The sequence below is a fragment of the Hyperolius riggenbachi genome, chromosome 9 (genome assembly GCF_040937935.1).
Source record: "Hyperolius riggenbachi isolate aHypRig1 chromosome 9, aHypRig1.pri, whole genome shotgun sequence".
In the NCBI taxonomy this organism is placed as follows: Eukaryota; Metazoa; Chordata; class Amphibia; order Anura; family Hyperoliidae; genus Hyperolius; species Hyperolius riggenbachi.
In genome coordinates this window covers 259991493-260005376 of record NC_090654.1, presented here as the reverse complement: position 1 = coordinate 260005376, position 13884 = coordinate 259991493, and the positions used below count along the sequence as shown (strand labels likewise).

Sequence of the window (13884 nt, the reverse complement as noted above, 5' to 3'; positions counted from 1 at the left end):
CACAATAAGGGGAACAGGACAGTAAAACAACGGCTTCCACAGAGAAGGCCCTTGAATGCGATAGAGCAAGGCAAGCAGAATAAGCGCTTCATCCGGGTGCAGCAACACTGCACAGACAGCATCACCGTGCAGCCACAGCTGCCCCGTATCACACCCAGCACCCACTGCCACCCAAGCACCTATGGTAGGACTGTATTGTTCTTCATGTTGAATTGTTTGCTGTACGCATTCTAAGATATTTTTGAGCACAAGTCCACAATAAATGTGCAATCTTTTTCTATGCAGTGCCGGATGTTTTTCAATCTTCCTTGTGACTCTCAAAACAGTCCGGTTCCTTCTTTTCATTATCTTTCAAAGGAAACTATGAAATCCTCTATGCAACACCTTGAGAGTGAGAAAGAAAAGCTTTCTATTGAGGTCCCCATCATGAATGAAGCTGAGGAGACCCACAACAAGGAGAACAGCAACTATGAGGAGCTGAAGAAACATGTCGGAGGTGAGACAGAAGCTTGATAGAGTTACCAAGATGAATAAGCCAAGTACAGTCGCAGCAGTAAATCGGGCCATCCACGGGTCAGTTATGACCCAATATGCCAATCAAGTAGTGATAGATTCCTTCATTGCACAACACGCTCACAATAGTCTTCAGCAGAAATATGTCAAACGTCCATCGATCTGCAAGCGTTGTGTTCCTTGGTGCAGTGCAACTCTATGCAGCTCTCCATTAAGCATCCTGTTCTGTTTTATGGTGGTGGCGGAGGTGGAGAGATGAGCAAGAGACAACACCAACAATGTTGGGCTCACCTGTACAGTCTCTAGAATAAGGTTAGTTTTGGCCAAGGAACATCTAAAGTGTGCATAACTCAAGCGCCATGTTATAAAACTCTTTACGTTATCACTGCCTTGTCACAAAAGACTGAATGACTGCTGCCATGTTGTAGAAGACGGAGTGGCTGCTGCCATACCATGGGACAGTGAGGAGCTGCTGCCATACTACAGGAGACTATAAAGGACTGCAGACATGCTGCTGGGATACAGTGAAGGGCTGCAGCCAGGAGACAGTGAGGGACTGCAGCCAGGAGATAGTGAGGGGCTGGAGCCAGGAGATAATGAGGGACTGGAGCCAGGAGACAGTGAGGGACTGGAGCCAGGAGACAGTGAGGGACTGGAGCCAGGAGACAGTGAGGGACTGGAGCCAGGAGACAGTGAGGGACTGGAGCCAGGAGACAGTGAGGGACTGGAGCCAGGAGACATTGAGGGACTGGAGCCAGGAGACAGTGAGGGACTGGAGCCAGGAGACAGTGAGGGACTGGAGCCAGGAGACAGTGAGGGACTGGAGCCAGGAGACAGTAAGGGACTGCAGCCAGGAGACAGTGAGGGACTGCAGCCAGGAGTCAGTGAGGGACTGCTGCCAGGAGTCAGTGAGGGACTGCAGCCAGGAGACAGTGAGGGACTGCAGCCAGGAGACAGTGAGGGACTGCAGCCAGGAGACAGTGAGGGACTGCAACCAGGAGACAGTAAGGCACTGCAGTTATGTTCCATATAGATCCCTATAACAACAGCCTCGAGTCACAGCACAGATTGCCTCTATTGTGTGTCACCACTGAGACATTCCATGACTTTAGATGTTGATCACTGTTGATCCATCCAGAGTGTATCAGAAATAGTACACTGTGCAGTAAATGACTATTTATTTTATGCAGAACTTAGAAGCAAACAGAAATCTTTGGAGAAGTCCATCAACAACATCTCAAAGGAGATTGAAGCCAGCTCAAAGAAAAAGGTAAGATCTGGTATAAAGTGACATCACCGCGGTAACCTAAAAGGGAACTCTGGATTGTGCTAGAGACATCCACCTAAGTTACTGCATATCAGTTAGCTCTGTTACTCGGCTTCTCTTGGCTCCTATATGCTTGGAGATCTTTCTGGAAACACAACTTCTGCTCCTGTGCCAGACACTTGAAGCAAACCTCCAGACTAAAAATCTACTCAGCAGCACTGAAAAGGCTTGGTGTTTCTTTAACAGTTTCACAGCATCAGAACTTTGTTTTTCTTACCCAAGCCTCATTTTTAGCAGCACAGAAGCTAAGCTCCACCCCATCAAATAAATCTGCCTGGGCATTTTTCCCCTGATGCTGTGCAAAGCATGATGGGATTTCTGATGATGTTGTTCTCGTTGCCTAGCAACTGGGAGGGGTGATCAGGACACAGGACAGTTGGAACTGTTTCATGCTCCCTGTCACCTCCTTTCAACCAAATAGATGGCTGCCCCCATGAGATCACAAACATTTGCCTGTTCTTTTAAAACAGGGTGGGCAAGAGATTATATTACCTATCTATTTTAATTACCATAAATAATGTAACTTAATGACTGTATGTTTGTGATTTCATGGGGCAGCCATCTTTTTGGTTGACAGGGAGCACGAGACACAGTTCAAACTGTCCTGTGTCCTGATCACCCCTCCCAGCTGCACGAGCTAGACAACGAGAACAACATCAGAAATCCCATCATGCTTTGCACAGCATCAGGGGAAACATGCCCAGGCAGATTTCTTTGATGGGGCGGGGCTTAGTTTCTGTGCAGCTAAAAATGAGGCTTGGGTAAGAAAAACAACAGTTCTGATGCCGTGAAACTGTTAAAGAAACACCAAGCCTTCTCAGTGCTGCTGAGTAGATATTTAGACTGGAGGTTCACTTTAATAAAAAATACTGACAGTTACTGCCAATACAATTTGTGGGGGCCCCCAGCAAAACTGGGGCTGGGGGAAGGTTAGTAGTTGAGGTCCCCACAGCTCTGGGTCCCCCTGCACTCTCATGAGCTGCTCCCCTCTAGTTTCACCCCTTTGTGTAGTTCTGCTTTGTCTATGACCACTACTGATAGAGCTGCTTTTTCCAGGAAGCTGAGAAGATCTCTTTAAAAGCACTTCGAAGTTCTGCATTGAAGAAGCTGCAGAGCGATCTTAGCATCATAAAGGCACTTGACAAAGACAGCTATGAAATAAACCGAAAACTGGAGCTTGTCATCATGGAGAACTGCAGGCTGAAATTGGTGAGTCCCTGGCCTCTCCGTGACACACTGCATACTGTATACACATACTATATTCTTAGCAGAGTCAGCTCCACCTGGCCACCTCAGCTGAGAACCCTGCAGTGTGAGTACGAGGCTAAACCACTTCATGCCAGAGGCTGTAGGGAACAAATGTGCACCTGCGCTTCAGCAGAATAGCTGAAGTTATATAAACGTTTAATTGGTCCAGTGACAGGCAGCCGACTGGGCCAATCAATGTGTGGGGATCACGTCCTATAAATCCACTGGACCCGCCAGGGCTCAGGGCGGGAGGAGTGGAGCGACCATTAGTTACAAGGAGCGTGCGTAAGTTACCAGCGCATGCTAGCTGCACTATCACAACATAGCGTGCGCTGAGCCTGCACTCCTCTCATTAAAGAGAGTCTGAAGCCTAAAAAAATACCTCTTTTTACTGAACAGTCCTCTTCTGCAATAAGACTGTCACGAAGACCCTAGTGGCTGACCGCACTTAGCCTTCTAAACGGTGCCAGCGCACAGATCGTGCGAACTCTGGTCGCAGTCAATGCGCAGGGACCGTTAAGAATTAGCCGCAGACAACTCAGAAGGGAGCCTGTGAGACACGGGTGATTACCACTTCACCCACTGGTTTAGAGTAAACTGCCACCACCGCGGTTATCATGGGACCGTGGGGCCCACTAACTGACTGACTAATCCTGCGAATAAAACGGTTAAACACACGTTATTCTGTCTAGCCAACAACAAACAAACAGTAGCGTATCTTCAGAGACCCGGGATCATTTCTGTGTGTGCTGATAAGCAGGGTAGCGGAAAGTGAATGACTTGGAGAAAGTCGTTTATTCACGCAATATAAATAATTAATATATACAGACAATTATGAAAATCAACAATTATTAAAACAGTAATGGCCAGTATGAAAAATAAAAGAAGGGAGAAAAATACTTAGTTCCTGGAAAGATGTCCTTATTGTGGGAAGAATCATAAAGTTCTTGGGTTCAGAGTTCAGACCAGGTGGATGCCAGCATATCCTCAAGCTGGCATCTGATGAGTGCAAGATGGTTCAGTGTGGAGGACACTGAGTTTGGGTCCTCAGCCATTCTTATGCCCCTGCTTCAGTAGGAGGGAGTGAGGGCGGGGAGCCATACACCCCCTTCAAAGATGAGATGAGCCCTCCCCTTATCCTGGGGCTAGAAATCATATCTACCCATATATGGGCTCTAACTCACAGAACCGTACAGGTCAGGGCAGATTTATTAACATTTTCAGGTCTGTCTCGATTTACCCAGCGCCCTGATACCAGACATGAGGGGTGGGACCCCTGTGGTATCATCAGGGCACTTTGAAACTGCCTAGCTGGAAGTCCTTACCTCTGAAGGTTCTGAAACTTCCTCAGAACCAGCACCGGGGCTCATGCTACACTTCCCCCATGTTCGGTGAAGCTGCCATCTCAGGAACCCCAGAAATATGACAGATCTGGGAAGTTATGGATTATGCCATGAGACTGAGGTTGTTTTCTAGCTGCTAACAGCTGACTTTCCTTTGATCTTTAGCAGAGAACAGAGTGTCCAGACCTCCCGTGGATTCGTAGCCTGCTTGGCTGCACCTAGGCATCCTTTGGTTAATTAACATCTCCATGAGATCAGCTAAGTGTCACCTGGTTCCCAGAGCCAAAAGGGAAATTGTGCCTTCCACAGGGAATATGTCCAAGCTAATTAACACCTTCCCCCCAGGCTGTCATTTCAGCTAAGACAGATTTCCCAGCTGTTCCTAAGCAGAGGGATACTGCACATCAGATCTTGGTTTCATTGATCTGAGGCGCAATCGATGCAGGAATCGAGTGCGATCGTTCTTTTCTTCACGGGCGGTTCCAGGACGCGCCTGCGTCCCCGCAATCGTCCGTGACAGCCCTCCCCCTTGTCCGTGGCTTAGCCACTCATCCGCAAGATGTGTGGCGGCGCCGCTAACCTGGCTGACGGGCCTCGAGTTGCCGGTACGGCGGGAAAACCTATTGGAGCCTGTGGCTCGGTTCCCCTGGACCGGTCGCGGTCTGCTACCCTCAGGGTTGACCCAACATGGACCGTTCTGGACAGGGCGTTTGCGCCACTGCAGTCGGACGTGGTGTCTGCCGGGACTGCTGACAACGGGCAGTGGGTTGGTTAGGTCAACAGCCAGCCCACGCAGGGTTCCCCTGCTGAGTGGCTGTGGACCTAAGGGAACCCCGCGGGAATCTCTGGACCTTCCCAGCTCCTGACAGACGGCACATGCCCTGCAGTAGTTTGCTACATCCCTGTTCATCCGGGGCCAATAAAACTGGTTCCGAATACCGGCGAGTGTCTTGCGGACACCCGAGTGCCCTGTCAGAGGATTACCATGTGCGGATTTCAGCACATGTCCCCTGAACGCACTCGGGACCACAAGCCACTTGGTATCCGCGTGGGATCTACCTGTAGGGGGCTGTACAGACTCACTGTACAGTCTCCCACCTTCCCAGTACACCTTGAAAGCGGCCCCGTCTGCGAGGGGCTCAGCGGCTTGCTGCCTGAGCACCTCCAGGCTTGGGTCACTTTGTAGTGCGGCTGAGAATATGGCGCTGTCAGTTTCAGCCAACTGGCTCATGTCACACGAGGCCAGCGGCTGAAAGGTCTCATCCCTGTGGTCAGAGGAGGGGGAGGAGGCCGGAACCCCCTCCACCTGTCCTGAGCTCGGGTTCTGAGCAGTGCAGCTGCGCGGTACTGCTAGCACCGGTACACTGTCAGAATGGCACAGACGGACATTACTCAAATCATCATTGCATGCAGTAATGACATTGACAGGTATAGACATTTTTTCATTACAGACAGGTTGTACAGTAAACTCAGGTACAGTTACAGCATCATCACAACAGACAGTCTGTACATCAAACTCAGGTGCCTTTGAAGCAGGCACTATTGAACCTGGTACCCTTGAACTGGGAACATTCAACCCACCTCCCCCTGGTGCTCCCCCAAGTGTATAAAGTACCTGGTGGTGGGTGGAGAGTCCGTCTCCTTCCGTGAGCGACAAGGCGGTCGTGGCAGGTTCATAGTAGGACACAAGCTTGCCCAAATCAGTCCCCAGCAACACAGGGACTGGGAGATCCTTCATAACCCCAACAACCCGTTCTTGGACTCCTCCTACTCCCCAATCCAGCTTCACTTTTGCGTGGGCTATGTGGAAAAGGGTGCCCTCTACTCCAGTAAGGGCAAGGGATCGGCTGGAGCTGATGCTCTCCTTTGGTACAAGGTGTGAGTGAACTAACGTGATGTCAGCTCCGGTGTCTCGGAATCCGGTGACAACTTTGCCGTTCACTCTAACAAGTTGCTGCTGGTCGGTTCGGTCGCGGATTTCCTTTCCGCGGGCAAACAGGACAAAATCTGATGATCCAGGCTGTGGTTCGCTGGCGGGTTGCCTCTGCTGTGGGTGAGGTGCAGGTGATGCAGATGATCCAGGTGCTGGTGGTGTCTGTCTCCGCTCCGGACAGTCGAATTTCATGTGTCCGGGCTGGCGGCAGTAGTGACAGGTGACCTCTCCAGGCGCTGCAGGCCTGGGTGCAGCAGCTGCGCTGGGTGGCCTCTGTGGCGGACGGCTCACAGGGGCAGGAGGGTCGGCCGAGGTATTGGGCTGACCTCCTCTCCAGCTGGATGGGACAGTTCTGCGGGTATCAGCCACCCGGGTAGTTGCAAAAGTCTCAGCAAGGTCTGCAGCGACAGTGGCTGAAGCCGGCCTGCGTTCTAACACAAACTGTCGTACATCAGCAGGGCAAATGTTCAGAAATTGTTCGAGGACTATCAAGTCCTCCAGGACGCCATAAGACCCTTTGGTGAGGCCTAGTGTCCACTGGCGGAGTGTGGTGAGCAAGCTGCTGGCCACATCTCGGTACGAATCAGAAGACTTTTTCTGCCAGGCTCTGAACTTTTTCCGATAGGCTTCTGGCGTCAGCTGGTACTTAGTAATGATAGCGTCTTTTATAGCAGCATAATCATTATCCTTCTCCGCAGGCAATTCTGCGAAGGCATCAAGCGCTTTGTAGCGCAGCAAAGGTGTCAGATGTCTGGCCCACTGGTCTTGGGACAGACGATACTGACGGCATGCTTTTTCAAAAGACCGCAAAAACAAGTCAATGTCTGTGTCTTTTTCAATATTAGCAAATTTAAATTTTGCACTTACGGGTGCTGCAGCTCCTTCAGCAGGGAGACTGGGCGGTGAACTCCGGCTGGCCTGTTGCACTTTTGCCATGTTTAGCTCATGCTGTCGTTGGCGTTCCCGCTCAGCGGCATCCCTCTCCGCGTGGCGTTCAGCAGCAGCAGCAGCTTGCCGCTCCCGTTCCTCCCGCATTTGGCGCTCTTCACGCATGTACTGCAGGTACTTGTCCAGGTCAGTGTCCATCAGCTTTTGTAACGCCTGCTGCATTAGCGGATCAGTACAAACGGACAGTCCAGTACCGGCCGGTTCCAGGCGAGTACTTTCAGAAACTCTGGGATTGGGGTCCACACTGACATTCTCCGGCGTAACTGTTGATGCAGGGCCCTCAGGATGCACAACCTCTGTACGGTCAGGAGTCTCAGTCTCTGGTTCCCCTCGATTGTCAGATGGGCTGGTATCCACTTCAGCGGACACTCCCGGCTCCCGCAGTTGCTGGGTATCCCATTAAAACAATTCCGTTACCAGGTCCTGTTGTTTCTTGCGGCCGACCTCAATGCCTCTCTCTTGGCAAAGATTTTGCAGGTCCGCCAGGCCCATTTTCTTGTAGTTCCCGGACATTTCCATGCCAAATAAAATAAAACTTTTGGGGAGGGGTACTGGCTACACAGTCTCTCTGTATATATAAAAAATATATTGCCTTCCAGCTACACCAACGAATTAGTTCGTTTCTCGATAGCGCTAGCGCTATCGTAGATACTTTCAGCACAACACAGATCCCAACCGCTGCCTAACACTGTCACAAGGACCCTAGTGGCTGACCGCACTTAGCCTTCTAAATGGTGCCAGCGCACAGATCGTGCGAACTCTGGTCGCAGTCAATGCGCAGGAACCGTTAAGAATTAGCCGCAGACAACTCAGAAGGGAGCCTGTGAGACACGGGTGATTACCACTTCACCCACTGGTTCAGAGTAAACTGCCACCACCGCGGTTATCATGGGACCGTGGGGCCCACTAACTGACTGACTTATCCTGCGAATAAAACGGTTAAACACACGTTATTCTGTCTAGCCAACAACAAACAAACAGTAGCGTATCTTCAGAGACCCGGGATCAGTTCTGTGTGTGCTGATAAGCAGGGTAGCGGAAAGTGAATGACTTGGAGAATTGGTTTATTCACGCAATATAAATAATTAATATATACAGACAATTATGAAAATCAACAATTATTAAAACAGTAATGGCCAGTATGAAAAATAAAAGAAGGGAGAAAAATACTTAGTTCCTGGAAAGATGTCCTTATTGTGGGAAGAATCATAAAGTTCTTGGTTTCAAAGTCCAGAGTTCAGAGTTCAGACCAGGTGGATGCCAGCATATCCTCAAGCTGGCATCTGATGAGTGCAAGATGGTTCAGTGTGGAGGACACTGAGTTTGGGTCCTCAGCCATTCTTATGCCCCTGCTTCAGTAGGAGGGAGTGAGGGCGGGGAGCCATACACCTCCTTCAAAGATGAGATGAGCCCTCCCCTTATCCTGGGGCTAGAAATCATATCTACCCATATATGGGCTCTAACTCACAGAACCGTACAGGTCAGGGCAGATTTATTAACATTTTCAGGTCTGTCTCGATTTACCCAGCGCCCTGATACCAGACATGAGGGGTGGGACCCCTGTGGTATCATCAGGGCACTTTGAAACTGCCTAGCTGGAAGTCCTTACCTCTGAAGGTTCTGAAACTTCCTCAGAACCAGCACCGGGGCTCATGCTACACTTCCCCCATGTTCGGTGAAGCTGCCATCTCAGGAACCCCAGAAATATGACAGATCTGGGAAGTTATGGATTATGCCATGAGACTGAGGTTGTGTTCTAGCTGCTAACAGCTGACTTTCCTTTGATCTTTAGCAGAGAACAGAGTGTCCAGACCTCCCGTGGATTCGTAGCCTGCTTGGCTGCACCTAGGCATCCTTTGGTTAATTAACATCTCCATGAGATCAGCTAAGTGTCACCTGGTTCCCAGAGCCAAAAGGGAAATTGTGCCTTCCACAGGGAATATGTCCAAGCTAATTAACACCTTCCCCCCAGGCTGTCATTTCAGCTAAGACAGATTTCCCAGCTGTTCCTAAGCAGAGGGATACTGCACATCAGATCTTGGTTTTATTGATCTGAGGCGCAATCGATGCAGGAATCGAGTGCGATCGTTCTTTTCTTCACGGGCGGTTCCAGGACGCGCCTGCGTCCCCGCAATCGTCCGTGACAAAGACCATAGCTGAAACGCCTCATTCCCACAGCAGAACAATCAATTAATACCCTAGAAATCACCAAAGCAATATTCGGGGCGCCTTCCGGGTAGAGGCAGAGCTTTGTGCAGTAGCTCTGCCTCTGCTCGCATCAATCTCTGCCTCTCCCCACCCCTCTCAGTCTTCTTTCACTGAGAGGGGCGGGGAGAGGCTGAGATTGACTCCAGCAGAGGTTGAGCCACAGCAAAAAGCTCTGCCTCACCCCCGGGCAGCAAAATCCACGACCTGGAAAGTCGTGGAATTTTGCTCCAGGATTTTGGGGGTATAAAGACATGGTTCTGCCGTGGGAATGTGGCGTTTCAGCTATGGTCTTATTGCTGAAGAGGACTGCCCAGGTAAAAGGGGTATTTTTTTAGGCTTCAGGCTCTCTTTAAAGGGAACCTGTAGCGAGTAAAATTATTTAAAATAAACACATGACGTAGCTGCAAATTAATATTACATACTAACCTCACCTGAAAAATTGCAAATACTTAATTGAGCACTCGGGGAATAGAAACCAAGTACGTTTTCCCTAGTCGGGAATAGACCCCACTACTAACCATACTAACCTCACCATCAGTTCCTCTCAGAAGTTTACCATTTTCTTCTTACAGTAATCCCTTTTAGTTCTGACAATATTTTGTCAGAACTGAAATATAACAGTTGCTGTCAATTATATATCAGTAGCAGTCAATTACATCTGAATGTGCAAGGTAATGTCCATGTTTCCCTATGGCTCAAGTGGGTGATATTACAGTTTAATAGTGTGCTGACCAGGAAGCTGTTATGGGGTAATGCCATTTTTAAAATAGAGGACGGAGAAATCCATTGATCACAGTGGACAAACAGGACGCAGGAGAGGAGAAAGAGATTGAGGAGTAGACTACACAAGAGGTAAGTATGACCTGTGTATGGTTATTTTGACTTTTTATTTTCAGTTCAGGTTCTCTTTAAGCTGCACTGCTTTAGCATCTACCAAAAACAAGATAATACATAGGGCTTGATTCATCAAGCTCTATAAATTATCTTGTTTTCGATAGATGTTTGTAAAAGAAGATATCTGTTCTAAATTGCTCTAACATTATTTTAGACCCCCTACAGGAGATTTTCTCAACTCCCATCCAAGTCTTACAGATTTTAGCTTTTATGTTGGCTATTTCTGACCATTTCAGAGTTTTTATATGTGATGGAGCTGGAAATCAATTTCCTTTTTAAAAATGTTTTGTTCCTGCCGTTTAGGTTTAAAAGTTGCAAATAATTCTGTTCTCTAACAGCACAATGCACAGTACAAGGACGATATCAAAGCAATAAAGAGTGATTCTGAGAGACACATTCTGGCCACCAGGCGGCTGGAGAAGGATCTGACTTGTCTTATTGGTAAGTACAAGACACTGAAGGCTCATACACACCTACCAATTATCTGTCCAACTATCTATCAAACTAATCTGTTATGCTGGGTACACACGGTAAGATTTTCCGTACGATTTTGCAACCCGATCGTTTTTTCCGCATGATTCTGCACTCGATTCTCCTATCTTCATTCGTTTTTCTTATCTTTTTCCATTCACCGCTATGAGAAATCGAGCGCAGAAACGATCGGGAGCAATATCGGACATGACGAATTGTATCTATCGCACGGAAAATCGTACCTTGTGTATTAGGCCCGGTTCACATTAGCGTTCCCTGTTCGGATTCGCCGGGCCGAATCCGGACCGTATACTGTACAAACGGAACGTACATTCCGCATAGCAATGCAAAGGCTATGCGGACGTTCACACGCGTCCGTTCCGTACAGTACGGAGCCGGACTCCGGACACTTTTCCAACATGCGCTATTTTTCGGTCCGGATCATCCGGCCCACGCACCTGGACTGGAGCCTGACTGCACCATCCGGATATAGAAAACCAATGGGAAACGGAAGCACAGAACACACTGGAGACAACACCGGACGTTCTACCCCACTTCCTATGCGTATTTATAGCGGCCATTTCGGATGGGGACACATGGGCCCAGCATATCTGGAGTGGAGCAGCAGTGACACACGTGCTGGAGCTGTTTTGGCAGTATGTTGGAGGTGGAGGTGAGGCCTACAGCGGAGGACCTGATTCTACAGGTGCACCTTCTGCAGACCCCAACAAATTTTAAGGTATTTTGTTTTTGGTTTTTGTTTTGTTTCCCCACGGATCCGGATGGCAGCCTGAAGCAGTCCTGATGCAAACGGACCGGATCCGGATCGGAACCGTACGGTTTCAATCCGGATCAGGTCCTGATACGATCCGGACCGTTTGCATGCCAAAACGCAAGTGTGAACTTGGGGGGCCTTAGGAATAAAGCCCCATACGACTTTTGTTATACACACTTTGGATTTTTCCAAACGACCGGTCGTTTGGATGTCAAATTGGGCATGTGTACAAATGGTCGTTCAGCTGATAAGACTGGATTTGACCGATCCGACAAGCGGATCTGTCAAAACCAGCGTTATCAGCTGAACTACTGTTTGTACACACACCCAATTTAACGTCCAAATGACCTGTCGTTTGGAAAAATCCGACGTGTGTACGCACCTTAATGAAACAAGTTGAAACAACTAAAAAAAGTATTTTGCTATTGTTTAAACAGCTGATAAGACGTCAATCCAACTGTTGGATTGAGGTCAGGGGCGTAACTAGAAATCACTGGGCCCCCCTGCGAATATTTGGATGGGGCCCCCCCCATAGGTGCCAAATAATCGTAATGGGGCAGCGTTTCACTGTAAATTAATTGTAAAGTGGGCAGCATTTTACCAGACAATCGTAATGTGGGCCAGAAAATCGTAATGTTGGCAGAGTTCACCAGAAAATCGTAATGTGGGCCTTTAGAAAATCATAATGTGGGCAGAGTTCACCAGAAAATCCTAATGTGGGCACCAGTCACCAGAAAATAGTAACGTGAGCAGCAGTCACCAGAAAATTGTAACGTGGGCAGCATTCACCAGAATATCGTAATGTGGGACAGAAAATCGTAATGTGGGCAGAGTTCACCAGAAAATTGTAACATGGACAGCATTCACCAGACAATCGTAACTTGGGCAGTGTTCGCCAGAAAATCGTAATGTGGGCCAGAAAATCGTAATGTGGGCAGCGTTCACCAGAAAATCGTAACGTGGACAGCATTCACCAGACAATCGTAACGTGGGCAGTGTTCACCAGAAAATCGTAATGTGGGCCAGAAAATCGTAATGTGGGCAGAGTTCAACAGAAAATCGCAATGTGGGCAGCAGTCACCAGAAAATCGCCATGTGGGCAGCAGTCACCAGAAAATTGCAATGTGGGCATCAGTCACCAGAAAATCCTAATGTGGGCAGCAGTCACCAGAATATCGTAATGTGGGCAGCAGTCACCAGAAAATCCTAATGTGGGCAGCAGTCAGTCACCAGAATGTCGTAATGTGGGCAGCAGACACCAGAAAATCCTAATGTGGGCAGCAATCACCAGAAAATCCTTATGTGGGCAGCAGTCACCAGAAAAATCGCAATGTGGGCAGCAGTCACCAGAAAAATCGCAATGTGGGCAGCAGTCACCAGAAAATCCTAATGTGGGCAGCATACACCAGAAAATCGTAATGTGGGCAGCAGACACCAGAAAATCGCAATGTGGGCAGCAGACACCTGAAAATCGTAATGTGGGCAGCAGACACCTGAAAATCGTAATGTGGGCAGCAGACACCTGAAAATCGTAATGAGGGCAGCAGACAGTCACACCTGAAAATCGCAATGTGGGCAGCAGTGACCAGAAAATCGCAATGTGGGCAGCAGTGACCAGAAAATCGTAATGTGGGCAGCAGACACCTGAAAATCACAATGTGGGCAGCAGACACCTGAAAATCGTAATGTGGGCAGCAGACACCAGAAAATCGCAATGTGGGCAGCAGACACCAGAAAATCGCAATGTGGGCAGCAGTGACCAGAAAATCGTAATGTGGGCAGCAGTTACCAGAAAATCGTAATGTGGGCAGCAGTGACCAGAAAATCGTAATGTGGGCAGCAGACACCTGAAAATCGTAATGTGGGCAGCAGACACCTGAAAATCGTAATGTGGGCAGCAGACACCTGAAAATCGTAATGTGGGCAGCAGACACCTGAAAATCATAATGTGGGCAGCAGTGACCAGAAAATCGTAATGTGGGCAGCAGTGACCAGAAAATCGTAATGTGGGCAGCAGACACCTGAAAATCGTAATGTGGGCAGCAGACACCTGAAAATCGTAATGTGGGCAGCAGACACCTGAAAATCGTAATGTGGGCAGCAGACACCTGAAAATCACAATGTGGGCAGCAGACACCTGAAAATCACAATGTGGGCAGCAGACACTAGAAAAAAAAATGCACCTGTGAAAAAAAAACAATTCACTTACCTGACAGAAGTCTTC

The 13884-nt window shown here is 48.7% G+C and overlaps 1 protein-coding gene across 2 annotated transcripts in view; it reads left to right on the top strand.

Moving 5' to 3' along the window:
- CCDC175 (coiled-coil domain containing 175) overlaps positions 1 to 13884 on the top strand; it is a 62332-nt gene that overhangs the window by 39929 nt on the left and 8519 nt on the right. The window contains exons 14-17 of one of the 2 annotated variants that reach the window (XM_068254419.1): positions 358 to 496; positions 1704 to 1783; positions 2897 to 3049; positions 10753 to 10855. In XM_068254419.1, coding sequence (XP_068110520.1) covers positions 358 to 496; positions 1704 to 1783; positions 2897 to 3049; positions 10753 to 10855 — 475 coding nt within the window. Of the gene's footprint in view, positions 1 to 285; positions 497 to 1703; positions 1784 to 2896; positions 3050 to 10752; positions 10856 to 13884 lie in introns of both variants that reach the window. The other variant, XM_068254418.1, reaches the window with a different exon arrangement.